Source organism: Salmo salar, chromosome ssa15 (assembly GCF_905237065.1).
Source record: "Salmo salar chromosome ssa15, Ssal_v3.1, whole genome shotgun sequence".
Classification (NCBI taxonomy): domain Eukaryota; kingdom Metazoa; phylum Chordata; class Actinopteri; order Salmoniformes; family Salmonidae; genus Salmo; species Salmo salar.
Genome location: NC_059456.1, coordinates 70674374 through 70694972, shown reverse-complemented (window position 1 = coordinate 70694972; position 20599 = coordinate 70674374). Strand labels below are relative to the sequence as shown.

Here is a 20599-nt window from a genome sequence, read left to right as displayed (position 1 = left end):
GGTCAACGTAATAAGCAACAGCTTGTTGAACATAACCTCCAGTAAAGTGTAATTCAGAGTGCAATGACGCAGCGACGCAATAGTCCGGCATCCCATTGTGACATAGCTACGAGGCTCTGAGGCCACCGTCCGCGGGGGACGCACAGCCCGAATGCGCACCTCCCCCATAATTCCCAACCAACGCGGCTCGTCGTACACGTCCTCCATTCATTTGAATGTGTTGATAGTTGGAGAAATTGCTTGAGCTGTGCTGAGAATTTGAAAAGGAGGAAAGCCAACGGTCCAATATTCTAGAACACTGCTGTGCGTACACATACACGTTTTGGACTCCGATAGATGCTAAAGACTTTAATATTTGTTTTCCTATGACAGCAGGCATTTCTATACTGCGTATATCCTAATCTGCATTTAATGCACAAAGACATGGAATCAGGCCATTCTACGTAATGATGCTGTTTCTCACCGAGCCCATCTGAACTGCAGAGATATTATTGAAACAGATGGGAAATTGATAGAGGTCCCTCCTTTACATTTTATCAGTGGACATGAATATCATATGGTTTTTAACTGCAACCATAAACATTTTTAAAATGGGTTTAATTTTGCTAGTTCTGGGAAACGTAATTTAAGTAACGTATCATCTTAAATGAATAATTAATATATTGAGCATATAACCCTTTTTTATTTTTCAATGAATGTCATTAAATGTTAAGTTATTGTGATCATGGTGAATTGTTTGTGTCTTGCATATTGTGTCTTATGGATGTCATAATTTTCTGTGTTGTCAAAACAAAAGCACGTCTCTTGTTATCCAAGAGAATTGAACACCCCAGACCACATTTCACAACCATGCCAAGAAATATCCATGCAACTTTGAAAAAATACTATTTAGCAAATCTCTGAGTTCAACAAGCAAACATGTTTTTTAAAGTGATCTGGGAAATATTAGGGGCACAATCGTAACAGAAGTCTAACCAGCAAACTGAATGTTGCAAAAGTCCCCAAAATACATCAGTGACTCCTGTCCTGTGACCTATATCTGGTTTGCCCCAGTAAACCTTGGAAGTTAATATTTTATGAGCAGATCCCTTTACTAGAGGAGAATGTTCTCTCTTTCTTTCTCTCCCCCTCTCTCTCCTCTGTGTGTGTCTGAGAAACACAAGTCCTCATGGATGCCCTTATTCTTTGTGTGTTCTCCGGCTAAAATTAAACACTCCTTCAATTATGCTGCTCTGTGTATAATACCATTATGTGAATCACAGGAAAATGTTGGCTTTCTATTCTTTCTCATTGTTTTCCTATTCACCTACATTATTATTTTCAATCCACCTACAGCTTTTAATTTAGGCAAATTGTGTTTTTTTTTGCCAGGGGACCAAACTAAAGGTAACTCGGGCATCATCTTTCTCAGAAATGACCATAGACACATTGTAGGTTTTCTAGGTTGGTAGACTGTGCACTGTAGTTGTTGTGGCTAGAGTTGTTGGACCTCAGAAATGTGCCAGATGTGTCTTTCTGAATGTGTGTATATAACAAATATATGGGAACCCCTCAATGTCAGAAAATGTGCTGTAGGTTTACTTTGTATATTTTGGGTGTATCAAACATATACATTACATACATAATATATTAGGAAGTGCATGGTCCTTTGTTGAGAAATCATTTGGAAATATTCAATTCATTGGATGCCATATTGATGTTGAAATTTAAAACTATGTAAACGTCATTGCCATTAGAAGATTTTCTATACATAAATACTGTATATAGTAACCCTCAATACTTGTTGTTTCATTGTTCCGAAATTGCATGATATTACAGTTCTCAGCCTTGCTTACATAGATTATTGCTTCATTAATGTAAAACTATATTTTCAGACTGTCAAATGGAATTAAATAAATAAATTACAATTTACTGCAATCTTTGATATTTTTCAGTTGATTCTCTACCACTGCCTTGCACATGTAATATAGCTGTAAACACACTAGATGGCACTCCAGTCATAGCAAACTCTTCACCAGAACAGGGGAGACCTTTATCTTGGAGTTGGCCTCTAGAGCAGGTGGACCATAGGGGTTATATAAGGGTCTGTAGGCCTACTAGTCAGTCAAAACATACATCTGTGCGATTTTCAGTCGTTCATTGGCCATTTCAACTAACGAAAATATCAATTTATGTTATAAGAATGTGATTTACAGTATTATAATGCCCCATCATAATACCAAAAATGGGAATCTACTCCATTGTTTTGGTTGCCATAAGAGATTTGTAAACACATTATGGATAGCTTCAAAACAGGTGGATAAATAATGTTGTCATGCAATGTTACTTTTAGCACAGAGACTGCTATTTCAAGTGGAATTTGAGTTTGAAAATGTAATGAAATGCCCCTTGTAGGGCAGGCTAAACCATATTGCTCTTTTGTTTATGTAGGTTTATTGGTGGGTCATTTTATGGTAGACTAAACAAGCAAATTTGTAGCTTCAAATTATGTTGTAATTATTTTTCTCTCAATTTAATCCGCTGAATCCACTGAAATTCAATTTGAAAGGGATAATCTATCAATTCAGTTACATCGCAATGGCTTCATATTTAACCAATGCTTCTCCGGAAAATATTCGGACATTGTCAAAATCTCGCTGTTTTGACAGCAGATTTAAGGTCGCGTTCACCTGCTCAGACGTTGCAAGCGTCAACCAACGTTTGCGTGTTACGTTATAGACTGTGTCATCCACTGACAGATTGCTATAACATATATGGTGTAAAATACCTATCCAGGCATTGTAAGATCTAGTATGTTTCAGCAACGCCTGGGCAGAGGAACGCGCCCTCACACACCTGTAGTGACGTAGCATGCACAGATTGATGGGCTCTGTTATATATGCAAACTGAGGAGGAAGAGAAGGAGAAGCAGTCTTCACGAAAGGGAGTTAATTTAGGCTTTTTATTTGGGGGGGGGGAGAAATTCCGCGACTGTTCTGCTGGACACATGCACGACATATAACACTTAGTTGTTTGGAAGATGACAAATTTTTTCGAGTTGGACAGGTACAGTAGTACTACATTTTATAAATAGTTTTTAATTACGTTTAGTTTAGAGCTATAGAGGCCGTGGACCGTGTGAGTGCGACGCTCACATTCCTTTCTAGTCCATTTATAAACGGTGAAGTTTTCAGGAGGTGTACCCACCGTGCGTAGGCTATTCTTTTATTGAAATTATGAACATAAAACACGAATGTGATAAATGGGGTTGTTCCAAATACTGCATCGATACACGTATTCGTATTTTGTCCTTACAACGTTGACTTTGCAAATTATAGACTAGCTACCAATTTGAGATCCATAGCCTACAGCAAACTAAGTGTATTTACCATACTTGCATTATAACTTTTTTTTAAGTGTATAGTCATTATGATTTATAAACCTACAGTTACACAGTCCCGTGTGGCTCAGTTGGTAGAGCATGGTGTTTGCAACGCCAGGTTTGTGGGTTCGATTCCCACGGGGGACCAGTACGAAAGAAATGTGTGCATTCACTACTGTAAGTCGCTCTGGATAAGAGCTTCTGCTAAATGACTAAAATGTAAATGTAAAACAATCTACCTGTGTGATAGGCAGACATGAAACACACAGGTTCGGGTGATGATTGGCTGCAGTGCAAGTCATTTTCCCTCAAGGCTATACATGCCTCGGTAAAGTAGCCTACTCGGTTTATTACATGTTATAAATGCAGTTGTCAGTTCACAGATTTGTGTTGGATGTAGGTAGAGGGTAGGCGTGAGCGGTGAGTCATGGGTTGATTGCCATGTTTTTCTGTTGGGAACGAGCACGGTTAAAGTTGCAATATGTAACTTTTTGGGCGACCCGACCAAAATCGCATAGAAATGGGAGTTATAGATATACCATTTCACTTGAAAGCAAGTCTAAGAATCGGTAGATCCGTTCTGTCCAATTTCTATGCTTACCATTCTTACGTTTTTGTTTTTGCTTCTTTTTTACTTTCGGTTTCAAACAGCTGAAAATATAATTCACAGCAGTTTAGATGGTACAATAATTCTCTACGCTATGCTAGTTTTATTTTGTCACATAAACTGAAATTAGGCGAACTATTGGCGTTTTAGCAACCAGGAAATGGCAGAGCGATAGAACAATGACATAAATGTGAAGCATCCGCTTGGCGTTTCCACTCACTGCCAAATATGGTAGTGAGGAACCCCAGTGGCCGGTAGTGGGAGAAGGTGGAAGGAGATTCATTTTGGCCGACATTCTGCAAACAATGAAACATTTGATCTCCGTGCAATTTTCTGTTCCCAAAACTAAAATCTGCTTTGGACAGAGTGGACTACTTTTTGTAGACTTTACCCATTTCCAGAGTTTTACAAAATCGCAATGTTTAGAAGGAATGCAAAGGCGAATTGAGTTATTGCACACATGCACTTTACACAGTAGGCGTTCCCTGACGGAAATATGCAGATGCATGCTAGGACGGGCCAATAGGATCTCAAATTCAATATTATTCTTGATCAAATAACATACAAAAATTATTTTTGTGTGGTATTAATTTACCATCCTTACAAACCACTTAATGTAAATGTACATTACTGTATTGTACATAGACTGGTCATCTAGGTTTGTACCTGTAGACTTTCCATTGCCATGAAAAAAAACTCTCCATAATACAGTAATTGAGTACAATGAGACAAGTGGTTTGTGATGCTGTAGCTCAGTTGGTAGAGAGAGCATGGTGCTTGCAATGCTAGGGTTGTGGGTTTGATTCCCATGGGGGACCAGTATGCAAATGTATGCACTCACTATTGTAAGTTGCTCTGGATAAGAGGGTCTACTAACATGGAAAAGGACTGAATAGACCATCAGTTTTGACATAGAAATAAATTGGATTTGCAAAGTGTCAAACTGTAAAACATTATTTTTTATATTCAAGTGTTTTCAGATGAACTGTTTTGTACAGATAATTATCAGACTACATTTAGTATTTAAAAAAAAAAAGCACAAAAGTACTGCACTGGGCCTTTTAGTAGTCCTGTATTAGTGGACCGACATAGACGTCTTCAATGCAGGCAATTTTCGGCATCCCCTCCCCCCAAATCACTGCACCCCCATTCCCAAACTGCTTCCCGTGGCTATGTTGCCATCATTGGTTGCTCCAAAAAAAACAGGTGTTGTAGAAAACAAATGAATGTATATCCAATCAGAGTATCAAGCCAATGACACATTTTCCAAACACTGCTGTACCCATGTGTTCTGGCTCTGACCCAACATACTGGTTTCTGGGACCAATCAGAACGGTTAGAATGTGTTTTATAGAAATCGTTGGGGAGGTACTCTGATGGGTAGCGCTCGGCTGGGTAGCGCTATCTGGGATCCTTGGGACATGCCTACCCTAACTTTAACCCTTACCCAACCCCAATGTTAACCCTTGTGTAACCATTTTAGGCTGAACAAAATATATACATTTTCTATACCCTCAAAGCTTATTTCTCTCACATTTTGTGCACAAATTTGTTTACATCTGTTAGTGAGTGTTTCTCCTTTTCCAAGATAATCCATCCACCTGATAGGTGTGGCATATCAAGAAGCTGATTAAACAGCATGATCATTACACAGGTGCAGCTTGTGCTGGGGACAATAAAAGGCCAATAAAATATGCAGTTGTGAGGGATCATCTGAGGGTTTGCACAACTGAACATTTTCTGCACAAACTGTCAAACTGCTTGTCGTCCTCATCAGTCTTGACCTGACTGCAGTTCGGTGTCGTGACTGATTTCAGTGGGCAAATGCTCACCATCGATTGCCACTTGCATGCTGGAGAAGTGTGCTCTTCATGGATGAATCCTGGTTTCAACTGTACCGGGCAGATTGCAGACAGCGTGTATGGGAGATGGTTTGCTGATGTCAACAGAATGCCGCATGGTAGAGTTATGGCAATTTGAAAGCACAGAGATACCGCAACAAGATCCTGAGGCCCATTGTCGTGACATTCATCGCACAGCCCCATGACGCAAGGATCTGGACACAATTCCTGGAAGCTGAAAATGTCCCAGTTCCTGCATACTCACCAGACATCTCACCCATTGAGCATGTTTGTGATGCTCTGGATCGACGTGTACGATAGCGTGTTCCAGTTCCGGCCAATATCCAGAAACTTCACACAGCCATTGAAGAGGAGTGGGACAACATTCCACAGGTCACAATCAACAGCCTAATCAACTCTATGCGAAAGATGTTTCGCGCTGCATGAGTAAAATGGAAGTCACACCAGATACTGACTGATTTTCTGATCCACGGCCCTACCTTAAGGTACAGTGCATTCGGAAGTATTCAGACCCCTTCGATTTTTCCACATTTTGTTACGTTATAGCCTTATTCTAAAATTGATTAAATTATTTTTTCCCCCTCATCCATACACCATAATGACAAAGCAAAAACAGGTTTTTTTTTTTTTTTTTGCACATTTCTTAAACATACCTTTATTTACGTAACTATTCAGGTCCTTTGCTATGAGACTCAAAGTTGAGCTCAGGTGCATCCTGTTTCCATTGATCATCTTTGAGATGTTTCCACAACTTGATTGGAGTCCACCTGTGGTAAATTCAAATGATTGGACAGGATTTTGAAAGGCACACCACTGTCTATATAAGGTTCCACAGTTGACAGTGCATGTCAGAGCCAAAACCAAGCCATGAGGTTGAAGGAATTGTCTGTAGAGCTCAGAGACAGGATTGTGCCAAGGCACAGATCTGGGAAAGGTACCAAAATATTTCTGCAGCATTGAAGGTCCCTAAGAACAGTAGCCTCCAACATTCTTAAATGGAAGTAGTTTGGAACCACCAAGACTCTTCCTAGAGCTGGCCAAACTGAGCAATCAGGTGAAAAGGGCCTTGGTCAGGGAGGTGACTAAGAACCCGATGGTCACTATGACAGAGCTCCAGAGTTCCTCTGTGGAGATGGGTGGTCCTTCTGGAAGATTCTCCCATCTCTGCAGCACTCTACCAATCCGGCCTTTATGGTAGTGACCAGACGGAAGCCACTCCTCAGTAAAAGGTACATGACAGCCCGCTTTGAGTTTGCGAAAAGGCACCTGAAGAACTCTGACCATGAGAAACACGATTCTCTGGTCTGATGAAACCAAGATTGAACTCTTTGGCTTGAATGCCAAGCATCACGTCTGGAGGAAACCTGGCACCATTCCCACGGTGAAGCATGGTGGTGGCAGCATCATGCTGTGGTGATGTTTTTCAGCAGCAGGTACTAGGAGGCTAGTCAGGATCGAGTACAGAGATCCTTGATGAAAACATGCTCCAGAGCGCTCAGGCCCTCAGACTTGGGCAAAGTTCACCTTCCGACAGGACAATGACCCAAAGCTCACAGCCAAGACAGCGCGGGAGTGGCTTCGGGACAAGTTTCTTAATGTCATTGAGTGGCCCAGCCAGAGCCTGGACTTGAACCCAATTGAACATCTCTGGAGAGACCTGATAATGGCTGTGCAGCAACGCTCCCCATCCAACCTGACAGAGCATGAGTATCTGCAAAGAAGAATGGGAGAAACTCTCCAAATACAGGTGTGCCAAGCTTGTAGTGTCATACCCAAGAAGACTCGAGGCTGTAATTGCTGCCAAAGGTACTTCAACAAAGTACTGAATAAAGGGTCTGAATTTGCAAACCTTTCTAAACCTGTTTTTGCTTTGTCATTATGGGGTATTGTGTGTAGTTTGAGGGGAATTAAAAAATATTTTTAGAATAAGGCTGTAATGTAACAAAGTGAAAAGTCAGACTACTTTCCGAATGCACTGTTCAAACTCGGTAAAGCCTTTGCAATATGCAACAATTGCAAAGATGTTTTATACTTTTGTTCAGTGTACACTTTTAAACTTTCAATGTGGTAGGGATGTCCCAAGGATCCTGAATTGCAAGGACCCTAATCAGATCCAGACTCATTGCAAGGAACCAATGTCCGTGGGAGTGGCACAGCGTTTGGCCGGTGCAAAGGGTTTGGGTAACCAGGGAACATCGGTTGGCTAGTTGTCTGGCATTTGAGCAGAAAATGAAAGCAGGACATTCACATTCAAAGCCTCTATCTATTTCCACCCATAATTACCACATTCCATGGAGTTTAATCTTTGAAACATTAATGCCATAGTGAAACAAATGTTTATTTTTATAGTTGCAGTCAATTGCAAAACTGAAATCCCCTACCTGGTTCCAGTTGACATCCTGTTTTTGTCCCAACAGTCTCTATGCTGCTATGGTAGCCTGATGCTGCAGAGGTAACCAAGCTCACAGGCAGACGTTGAACCAACGGGACCACAGACCAGGAATGTCCAACAGACAATCAGACGGCTCCATGGGCGACCACACTTCCCTCCTGCTGGAGCAACGCTTCTCTTCTGACCTGCAGCTGGACTGTGACTCGCTGGACAACCACCACGGCCAACCGCAGGGCTCGCCCACGTCCCAGGCCGAGCCGTCATTGGCCGAATGCTCTATGGGGCGGACGCCGGTGGTCCTGAGCACTGAGAGCGCGGCGGCGCGGAAGCTGGGCACCCAGCAGCTCATCCCCAAGAGTCTGGCGGTGAACAGTCGGCCCAGTAAGCCCCGCCACCACACCACCGTGGTCACCTTCCCCTTGGGTCTGGAGGCCAACTCCACCACCTCCTCCTCCAGGAGCCGTCACTCCGCCATGGAGCCTGATGTGTCCTGGGAGGACTACAACAGCGACGGGGATGGGGATGGCTTGTCATTGAGGAGGAACCGCAGGAACCAGTCGTACCGGGTGGCGGTGACCAGCCTCGACATAGGCGCCATGGCTGTGAACAATGGGGGCGCAAACACGCTCATGCCTGTAAAGGAGGACAGCAGAGCCTCCAGCCCAGGGCCGGCGCACCTTCCCAGACGCAAGGCAAGTGTGAGCGAGTCGCTGGCTGAATTTCACCTCCAGCCCCCTGCTATCCCCTAGGGGTAGGCAACCCTGTTCCTGGAGCTCCACAGGCACTTTATGTTTATGATTGAACATGTTTGCTTTACACCTGGGAGACAAGGTCTGTTGACATTAGCCAATCACTGAACCTGTGGTAGAACAGTTCTGTGGTTCTGGAAGGGATAGTTGTATTGGACACCTCACTCCTCAGTGTGTCTATTCAGAAACATAGCTGTCTTGAGTCATCAGTGCCAAAGTGCTGGTGATAAGTCCCTAAGTTAGAGGTAATCTCTTTAGTTAGAATGAGGTCAAATTTCCAGGACAGCTTTCCATGCATAATCTGTTAGTGTTGTCAGTTGAGGAAGTCTTGCACTATGGTTTTAACATGGAGCAAAACATACTGACAAAATTGAGGGCTCCATGTCCTTCTGTGGAGGCCCTCTCCCACATTCATTCCTCTGTGACAATGTTCCCCAACTGGTGGCACGTGGGCCAAATTTGTCCCGGGGCGAGTTTTATTTTATTTTTTGGCGGGGGGGACAAGACTAAGAACACCAGCAAATCAGCTCAGTGATTTTTAATTTTTGAAATATGTTTCACAGTATTCCCACACATAATTGTGAGCTATACAGTATGTGATCGTATACCAATGTAAGCACGGTTTGAAATTGTCTTAGCCAAATATTATATATGTTTGGGCTTTATGCAGTCTACAAATGATTTGTAATTATGTTCCGGCCCCCTGACCATCCGCTCAAGAAAAATCATCCTGTGGCTGAATCTAGTTGATGATGCCTGTTCTATGATTAACTTATGTTTCCACCATCTCCTTTCTAGAGAACCTTGGGGAGAAAGAGGAACCAGAGGCACGGGGGCTCATTCAAAGACGGTACTTATGTGTCACTCCTCCCGGCTGACAGGGCTTTGCCCCTAGAGATACAGATGACTAGTCATGCCAGTGTATTTCTGCATAAGTTTGCAAAAGAGCAGAAACAGACTGGCACCCAGCCTAGCAGATGACAGGAAAAGATCAAATGACAAAACAGTTAGCATCTTGCTTGTTCAATACATTTTTAAATATGGGAAAGTCAGGGGATTAATCAAAATCCAGTTCATGAATCTATAATTGCGCATTATTTCTTTCGAGTGAAGATTTCTGTCATTTATTTTTAATTCACTTCTTGAAGTTCAAATCGAATTGGTTGACCGTCATTCCTGGTTAGCATGTGGCTTCGTCCTGCAACGAGCCATTGTTTACAGACAGATGGCTCGTTGTGGAAGCTTCCGTAGCCTGGCGTCCTTGATCAACCAAATCTAAACTACTCGGTTTCACCAAAAGAACGTTAGAGGCATATCCAGTATTTCTAGGAACAATAATTATGATTCGTCGGGTTGAATGTGTCCTTCACTATCAAATAAGCATTTAAAACTCGTTTTTATCCAGGGTCTCCCATTTTCTGCCTGTAGAAGTGGGAGATACTCGTGTGCCTGCATGTTCTACAATGGCGGCCCACAGGCAGAAAATGGGGAAACCCTGGATAAAAACATGTTTTAAACGGTTATTTTATAGCTAAGAAAATATTCAACCCGACAAATCGTAACTGTTGCGCCTAGAGATACTGGATATTTCTCATGAAGTACCTTAACATGCACAATAAATCATTCGATATTAAACTGATTATGGCAGAAGGCGGAGTATGGTATTAGTCATGTAAGCACCTTGATCTGCTTAATCACGTTAACTTTATGACCTTAACGTATGCCGATTTTTAAAGCAACTGGTTTTCTGAGCAATCTTCTGAATTATTAGGACATGGCACTGGAACGCTTAATCAGCTGTATATTTGATCTATGCACATGCCAGCACCTGGAGTGCAAGCCTCGCTCTTGTGCGCAAGTAAAGTGAGTGCGGAAAAAGTATATGCATCTTAAAATTTCTGTGAGAACTATGTCTCAACTCCAAATCAAATAGGCTTTGCAAAAATAACATGGTCAGTGTGGTAGAAAGCCAATGTTTTGCATGTATCAAAAGGCCCATCAGTAGCCTGATTTCAGACGTGCTGTATACAGGCTTGTTAGGAGAAATTATTCTTCTTGCAAAGCATGTAAATGTAAAAAAAAATAGTATTAATCTGACTATCCACAATTATTGTGTGCATGTAACCTGCTGAATGTGTCAAATGAAGTGTTCTTAATGACAGTGAAGTGAGGACTTGAAGTTCTTCAAACATTTCAACATTTTCCATGTCAGTATCACATAACTACAAAAGACATTTCAACATTGCATGGAACAATAAAGTTATTCCTTTCTCTTGCCCGTAGATCCTCGGCTGTACCAGGAGATCAGGGAGCGGGGGCTGCAGCCCACCACTATTACGGATGATGACGACTTTGTCCACGTGGAGCCACCCGGGGAGGACCAGGCCATCGTGGTAAAGAGCTACAGGCCAGCGCAGGTCACCTGGAGCTCGCTACAACAGGTAAGCAGGGAGGAACAGAGGGGTCTTCCAGGCCAGCGGGGACTGGTAGGGGCACAGATGTGGGGTCTGAACCCTGTCAGCAGATGTGACTGTGCATCAACACCGAACTTCGGTGTTGATCATACGCTTTAAAGAAGGCAGTAAAAGGGATGGGTTTCTGAAATTTGAACCCAATCTTAATTGTTTTGTGGCCGTCTTAGAATTTTAATTCAAGTGCTACAGAAAGCCTTGTGAAGTAAACAATGCATTGACTGCGTGTATGAAACTGTGGCTTAAAAACATCTTAAAATAACTTGCATTCTTCAATTCACCTTAGTCACCATATATCACTCAGACTTCAAATTAAAGATTTTAGGAACAGAACTTATCATTTTCCACTTAACTTTTTACTTGCCTAGTTCCATAAAGACAAATATACTGTTTTAAATTAAAAGGTGGTGTTTAATTCTATTTGAACCATTGTTTTGAATTCATTCATAAATAAACTCGCCTGACAGTATTGGCCATTTCATTAATAGAGGCTCATTTCCATCCAAACTCTAACTCTGGATTTTACAACATTTTCAGTGCAATTGCATTCCCATATGGATAACATTTTCTGACTGAGTGCTCTGTCATACAGTATTAGGACAGTGACAATTTGCATAATTTTGGCTCTGTACACAAACACAATGGATTTGAAGGGAAACAATCAAGATGTGCTTTAAATGTAGACTTTCATCTTTGTCAATTATTGTCTGAACCGTGTAGGAATTACAACCATTTTTGTACATAGCGCCCCCCCCAATTTTAGAGGCTCAAAAGTAATTGGACAAACTAACATAATCCTTTGCAGTCAATGACTGCCTGAAGTCTGGAACCCATAACATCACCAGTTGCTGGGTTTCTTCCCTGGTGATGCTCTGCCAGGCCTTTTAGTGCAGCTGTCTTCAATTCCTTCTTGCTCTTGGTGTTTTGCCTTCAGCAAGTGAAATGCATGCTCAATTGGATTCAGGTGATTGACTTGGCCATTGCAGAACATTCCACTTCTTTGCCTTAAAGTATTGGGTTGCTTTCGCAGTACGCTTCGGGTCATTGTCCATCTGCACTGTAAAGCGCCGTCCAATGAGTTTTGAAGCATTTGGCTGAATCTGAGCAGATAATATAGCCATAAACACTTCAGAATTCATCATGCTGCTTTTGTCAGCAGTCACATCATCAATAAGTAAATACAAGGGAACCAGTTCCAGTGTCAGCCATACAATCCCACGCCGTAACACTACCTCCACCATGCTTCACAGATTAGGTGGTATACTTTGGATCATGAGCGGTTCCTTCCCTTCTCTTCCCATCATTCTGGTACAAGTTGATCTTTGTCTCGTCTATCCATGGGATGTTCCGGAACTGTACAGGCTTTTTTTAAATGTTTTTTGGCAAACTAATCTGGTCTTCATGTTTGACGCTTCCCAATGGTTTACATCTTGTGGTAAACCCTCTGTATTTACTTTTGTGAAGTCTTCTCTTGATTGTTGACTTTGACATAGATACGCCTACCTCTGGAGGGTGTTGTTGATCTGGCCAACTGTTGTGAAAGGGGTTTTCTTCACCAGGGAAAGAATTCTTCTGTCATCCACCACAGTTTTCCGTGGTCTTTTTGGTGTTCCTGCGTTCACCAGTGCGTTCGTTCTTTTTAAGAATGTACCAAATAGTTGATTTGGCCACACCTAATGCTTTTGCTATCTCGCTGATGTGTGTTTAGATTCTTTTCAGCCTAATGAGGGCTTGCTTCACTGGCAGTGACAGCTCTTTGGATTTTGTATCGAGGGTTAACAGCAACAGATTCCAAATGCAAATGCCACACTTAATCAACTCTTGACCTTTTGTCTGCTTACTTGTAAGTGAATGAATGAGGGAATAAAACACACCTGGCCATGGAACAACTGAGTAAGCAATTGTCCAATTACTTTTGGTCCCTTAAAGGGGGGGGGACCACATATAAATAGTGCTCTAATTCCTACACCATTCACCCGATTTGGATGTAAAAGTCTGCACTTTCAGCTCATATTCATTATTTAATTTCAACTCCAATATGCTGTGGTGGACAGTGACCAAGTTATTGTTTTAAATGTCCAAATATTTATGTACCTGACTGTATGATGTAATGACAGCCAGTTTATGTACTAATCATTTTGCTGTAAACATCTTCCTCTATGCCTCAGGTGAAGGATAATGACATTCTTCAGATGATCTCTGCTGAGGAGCGGAAGCGACAGGAGGTAAGGGACTCTGTGTTTTTGAATTTACAGCAGGGTCTTTGAGAGTGCCTGCTCTGGGACTCTTTTATTGGTAGTCAGAACACACTATTGTTTAAATATCAAAGTCCACCCGGTACTCTCTGTGTGCTAAATGCAGCCACTCCCTCCATTTGTTGGCTGCCTTAGTCCCTCCACTCCTACTGGCTAACCCTGTAATGTCAATAGCACGATCACCCTTCTCAAAAGTCTTAGAAGCAGCTAGCTGAGTTTCAAACTAGATTTATCAGTGATTAATCTTCTGTAAGGCGAATACGTAAAGCTATAGCTAGCTTAACTATTAATCCATATATTTTATTGCATTAGTGTCCTTTGGAAGCAACAACCATACACAAAGGAGCCATGCCTGTACATTAATGGTTGTTGCTTCCAAAGGATGGACATAGTCCATTCAAAATGGTAAAAGACGTATGGGAACAAAATGTTACACAAGTTTGGAACACATAGTAGACATCATTAAAATAAAGTTCTTTCAGCGACCTTCTTGGTTTCCAAACAAGTGGTCTTTGCATCCCATTCACAATATTCTCATTTAATCCTTTACACATCTTGTAAGGTTATTTTACTATAATAGTTAACTCTAGGGATGTCTGCGACTGAAACAAACGAAGTGGCGACGCTACATTCTCTATCATTGCTGCTGTTTGCTAATATAGTCGTTAGCCGTATGTGTCCAGTTGTATCTTTTGAATGCTGATCTGTTCAGACCTTTGTATATGTACCGTAATTTCCGAACTATTAAGCGCACCTGAATATTAGCCGCACCCACTGAATTAAAAAAAAAAAGTGTTATTTTGAACATAAATAAGCCGCACATGTCTATAAGCCGCAGGTGCCTACCGGTACATTGAAACAAATGAACTTTACACAGGCTTTAACGAAACACGGCTTTTAACAAAAAATTAGCAGTACGCTTTAGTTGTCTTTTTGCACTGAGTCAATTCCTTACGCTGCTGTTTCCAACGTCTTATCATCGACTCATTAAGACCAAGCTCCCGTGCAGCAGCTCTATTTCCTTTTCCAACAGCCAGATCAATCGCCTTCAACTTGAAAGCTGCATCATATGCATTTCTCCGTGTCTTTGCCATGATGGTGACAAAATGACTACCGTAATCAGAATGATGGGAAGTTTGAGAGCGCTCGATTTAATCCAAACCAAAAAGTTGTTTGACCTTAACCCGTTCGGCAATTTCATTGGTCTAATAAAAGCTTCATGCCGCCAGTTTTTTTTGAAAGAAAAAAAATGTTGAAAGCGGGAAAAATCCATATATTAGCCGCGTAATTGTTTAAGCCGCGATGTTCAAAGCGTGGGAAAAAAGTTGTGGCTTATAGTCCGGAATTTACGGTATACAACTTTATGTATACCACTTTGTAAAGACACTAAACAAAAATATAAACGCAACATGTAAAGTGTTGGTCCCATGTTTCATGAGCTGAAATAAAAAAAATCCCAGAAATTTTCCATATACACAAAGCTTATTTCTCTCATTTTGTGCACAGATTTGGTTACATCCCTGTTAGTGAGCATTTTCTCATTTGCCAAGATAATCCATGTGGCAAATCAAGCTGATTAAACAGCATGATCATTACACAGGTGCACCTTGTGCGGGGGACAAAAGGTCACTCTAAAATGTGCGGTTTTGTGTCACAACACCATGCCATAGATGCCTCAAGTTGAGGGAGTGTGCAATTGGCATGCCACCAGCGCTGTTGCCAGCGAATTTCATTTCTCCACAATAAGCTGCCTCCAACGTCATTTTAGAGACTTTGGCAGTACATCCAACCGGCCTCACAACTGCAGACCATGTGTAACCACGCCAGTCCAGGACTTCTACATCCGGCTTCTTCACCTGCGAGATTGTCTGAGACCAGCTACCCAGACAGCTGATGAAACTGGGGGTTTGCACAAACTCCGAAAGCGTCTCAGGGAAGCTCATCTGCGTGCTCGTCGTCCTCGCCAAGGTCTTGACCTGACTGCAGTTTGGTGTCGTAACTGACTTCAGTGGGCAAATGCTCACCTTTGATGGCCACTGGCACGCTGGAGAAGTGTGCTCTTCACGAATGAATCCCTGTTTCAACTGTACTGGTCAGATGGCAGACGGCATGTATGGCGTAGTGTTGGCGAGCGGTTTGCCAAAGTCGATGTTGTGAACAAAGTACCCTATGGTGGGGTTATGATATGGGCAGGTGTCAGCTGCGGACAACTAACACTATTGCATTTCATCGATGGCAATTTGAATGCACAGACATACCGTGACGAGATCCTGAGGCCCATTGTCATGCCATTCATCCGCCGCAATCACCTCATGTTTCAGCATGATGATGCACGGTCCCAAGGATCTTGACACAATTCCTGGAAGCTGAAAATGTCCCAGTTCTTCCATGGCCTGTATACTCACCAGACATGTCACTCATTGAGCATGTTTGGGATGCTCTGGATCTACGTGTATGACTGCGTGTTCCAGTTCGCGCCAATATCCAGCAACTTCGCACAGCCATTGTGGAATGTTGTCTCACTCTTCAATCAACAGCCTGATCAACTGTATGCAAAGGAGATGTTGAGCTGCATGAGGCAAATGGTGGTCACACCAGATACTGACTGGTTTTCTGATCCACACCCCTACCTTTTTTTTAAAATAATGATATCTGTGACCCAACAGATGAATATCTGTATCCAGTCATATGAAATCCATATATTAGGGCTTAATGAATTTTTTTCAATTGACTTATTTTCCTTTATATGAACTGTAACACGGGCTGTGGTGACCATATTACTGCCACACTGGCAGTAATGAGTCATGACCGCAGTAAAATTCCATGTGACTGCATGATTCAACAATCTCATTTTATGCACTTTGGACATGCTTTGGTAGTACCCAACTTGTTAATGACCGCCAAGTCCTAATGACCTGGTGCTCAGGGCTCTATTGTCCCTCTAACCTCTCTGACATCAATGTAAATGCATTTGAAAATCACATTAAACACTTATCAAAACAGTAGGCCTATAGTACTTTTACAACTCCCCTCACTGTGATGATCGATTTGAAGAAAACTTCAACAGCAGGTTGAAACAGTGTGAAACTTTTTTTTTTTTTTTTTGTGGATGTTTCAAAGCCTAACAATGACATAGACAGCGCTTTCTAAGGTGACTAATTCAAAACCTCCATATGATAGGCTTATGAGCCCAAGCCCCAAAATATACTCCTCCAAAAAGTAACATTCAAGTAATCACGTTGAGTGTGGACTGTAGTATTATTATGCATACTGGATTGACTGGTTACCTTATGCTACACTCCAATGTATATACTCTCGAGTCTGGGGAAAGAACATATAGCCCTAGGTTTGTTGATTGTGCAGGGTTTGCCTATAATTAGTGATTTTGAATAGCCTAGTAATAGGGATTTAAATATATATTCATAATGAATTGTGACATTACCATAAGCTATACTGAATATCTCACCACCATGCATTTCCATCTCTCCTTTATTCCTTTCTTGAGCGCACAGACGGACTGTCAAACAGTTTATTTAGTGAAATGTTTCATTGCGAAAACATGTAACTGCACAACAGGAATATCAGTGGCTGATGCATGTTCTTATATTATTTCTCAGCTGCTCATATTAAGCACATGCTCCGCTATAAAACCGAAGTATTGTACAAAACAGACTTGTGGAAAAGCCATTCTAAATTACTAATATGTACAATTATTTTTAAAGACAAGGTTACATTGAAAATAGACTGGGTCAAAATATGATCACTTGAGAACAAGGCAAGGAACAGAGCAAGTTTTATTTTAATTTTTTTGCTTCTTTCTCAAATCATCAATGGCCTATAGTCGCATCATGCATCCCAAAGAATTTCTTAGATCAAAACATATACGGTTTGTATCATTTGCAACTAAAGTTGCCGAATAACTCAATATAGGTCCTGTTTCAAATGATCACTTTTACGCTCAACATAGCCACTTCGTACGTGCACTCGCTCTGTAATGGGAAAAATACCCTTTCAATTTTATTCAGTTAAGTTGAATTCTATTCTTCTTACAATACAATTGTCATGGGACTTATGCATATCTTGGCATCGCATGGCACATGGCCAGATAATGTAGGACAACTCATATTCTGTTCTTCTTAAATACATGTTTCTTTAGACCTGACTAAAATAATGGATTTATTGTGATGTGTATATTAAATTGATTTTATTAGACTTTTTTTTAAATGTAGATGTTCCAAAGGCACGTAGCAGCTGCTTGTATGTGTGGAGGCTTGTAGATGCTAAACCTGTTTTTGTTCATTAACGGTCAACTTACAGAAACTGCCAGTCTTTTGCATGACAATAACCAGCTCGCCACAGCCCTAACTAACTCAGTAAAGTCTTTGAAATTGTTGTTTTAAAAAATATATTTTTAGTGTTCATTGCACAATACAGGTCTTCTTTTTGGGATTCACCCTGCCATATAAGGGGCCTTTTTTCTCCACTGACATTCTCTCACGTGGTTTTGGCAGGCCATCTTTGAGATCATCACCTCAGAGTTCTCGTACCTCCACAGCCTTGGAATCCTGGTGAGGCACTTCAAAGGGAGTGAGGCACTGCGGAAGACCATAACTGCCACCGAGCACCACCACCTCTTCTCCAACATTGCTGTCATTGAAGGTGTCAGCAAAAGGTACTATATTTCTCCGGACTCCAGTTGGAGACCGCTGGGTTAGGATGGTCTCAGTATGAAGGTCACAACATTTCTATCTGGCCTGCAATTGGAATAGTGAGGTTATTAGGTGGCAAACATTCAAATGGCAAACAGGGCCGTGGCCTATATACAGTACCAGTCAAAAATTTGGACCCACTGACTCATTCAAAGGTTTACTTTTTTACTATTTTCTACATTGTAAGAAAATGGTGAAGACATCAAAACTATGAAATGACACATATGGAAATCATGTATTAACCAAAAAAGTGTTAAACAAATCAAAATATATTTGAGATTCTTCAAAGTAGCCACCATATGTCTTGATAGCTTTGCACACTGTTGGCATTCTCAGTTGGTGCAGGTACAGCCAACTAGCACAATTGTATTGTCAAAGCGATACGCTATATCGTCCCTAAATAATATCCTGATTATGTAACTATCGATTTATTTGTATCACTAATGCATAATAGTCAGAGCCGAGCAGTTGGCTGACGCACACGCGTACCTGGACTAGGCTAGCACTAGGAGATCTCACCATAAGCATCAAATTCCACAAACCGAGCAGCTGGAGGCAATCAGAAGTGCAGGCTGAGGCTGAAACATGTTCCTTGACTCTCATCTTTAGGTTGTTGTCATTCATTACTTATGTGACTTTGATGGTGGAAATCATTATTTCAGTTATCTTGCTTGATCTCCGAGAAACTACAGGCCATCTAAAGAGGTTCAATGAAAGTTAGCAGACCTGGCTCTTCTAGCTAGGACTAGTAACACAGACATACCTAGAGCAAAATTATTGTTATCAATGTTTTGGAAATGCTTGTATGGACAAACATTGAAACATCTGTGAATAAAGAAATCTGTCTAATCTAGTAATTAAATACAGTACTGTTATTCCCATTTTAGATTTGGTTGTTTGCCCAGCTTAAAGGTTCACAATGGGTTAATTTAGGCTGCCTTTACACAACTGGCCCAATTCTGATATTTCTTTCACTAATTGGTCTTTTGACCAATCAGATCAGCTCTGATTGGTCAAAAGACCAATTGGTGGGATATAAGATCAGAATGGGCTGCCTGTGTAAACGCAGCCTCCGATGGAATGAACATGAGCAAGTCTCCTGGAAGGACTCATTGGACGTGTTTAGACACGCTGGCTCAACCGGTTCTACTGCCTAGTAGGTCAGGTGGTATTCAGCAGAGCTTAATAATGATGTTGCGTTCAAGTCTACATTGTTATTGTTTGTTACTGCTGCTTTTTGAATGAAAATGGATCTAGTCTCTGTCAACGGCAATTGCACAAATCGTTATGCGGCTGCCCACAGTTAAAATTGAATGGGAAGTGTGCCGTTCTAATGTGTTTGCTCGACTATCGTGTGGGAGTGTGTGACATTGCTGCTTCAGTTGAGCTGTTTTGGGTGTCAGTTTACTCAAGGTTTCTCAGCAAAAAATGAGTCCCTGTAATGGGTGGGGCTGGAAGTAACAACTAACTTATAGCACATTGGAAATTGTACTATTAGAAGCTAGGGCTGGGTGATATGGCCCAAATGTATCGCGGTATTTAAAAAAAAAAAAAATATATATATATATATATTGGACGCTTTGACGGTATTTTTAGTTTTTGAATAATAAGTTCTACATTTGCTTTATGATTAGTGAGTGATCCTAGGGTGGCAGAACACACTTTCTAAGTGATTTCAATGAGTCTTTCTGCATTCTGATCGTTTTATACTCTTCAATTCAACTTCAACCAAAACAAATTTCAGCACTTTTCTGCACTCAATTGCAGTGGTGGAAAAAGTACCCAATTGTCCTACTTGAGTAAAAGTAAAGATACCTTAATAGAAAATTACTCAAGTGAAAGTCACCCAGTAAAATACTACTTGAGTAAAAGTATTTGGTTTTAAATATACTTAAGTATCAAAAGTAAGTGTAAATAATTTCAAATTCCTTATATTAAGCAAACTAGATAGCACCATTTTATTTGTTTTAATTTACAGCTGGCCAGGGGCGCACTCCAACACTCAGACATAATTTACAAACAAAGCATTTGTGTTTAGTGAGTCTTCCAGATCAGAGGCAGTAGATGACCAGGGATGTTCTCTTGACGTGTGTGAGAATTGGACCATTTTCCTGGTCTGCTAAGCATTCAAAATGTAACAAGTACTTTTAAGTGTCAGGGAAAATGTATGGAGTTAAAAGTACAGTATTTTCT

General features: G+C 41.2%; 1 protein-coding gene across 2 annotated transcripts in view; it reads left to right on the top strand.

Annotated features, from left to right (window-relative positions):
* Positions 1–2841: 2841 nt before the first annotated feature.
* arhgef16 (Rho guanine nucleotide exchange factor (GEF) 16) overlaps positions 2842–20599 on the top strand; it is a 34177-nt gene continuing 16419 nt past the window's right edge. The window contains exons 1-6 of one of the 2 annotated variants that reach the window (XM_014146177.2): positions 2842–3045; positions 8248–8914; positions 9770–9821; positions 11255–11412; positions 13611–13667; positions 18209–18369. In XM_014146177.2, coding sequence (XP_014001652.1) covers positions 8333–8914; positions 9770–9821; positions 11255–11412; positions 13611–13667; positions 18209–18369 — 1010 coding nt within the window. In that variant the 5' untranslated portion in view covers positions 2842–3045; positions 8248–8332. Of the gene's footprint in view, positions 3188–8247; positions 8915–9769; positions 9822–11254; positions 11413–13610; positions 13668–18208; positions 18370–20599 lie in introns of both variants that reach the window. The other variant, XM_014146178.2, reaches the window with a different exon arrangement.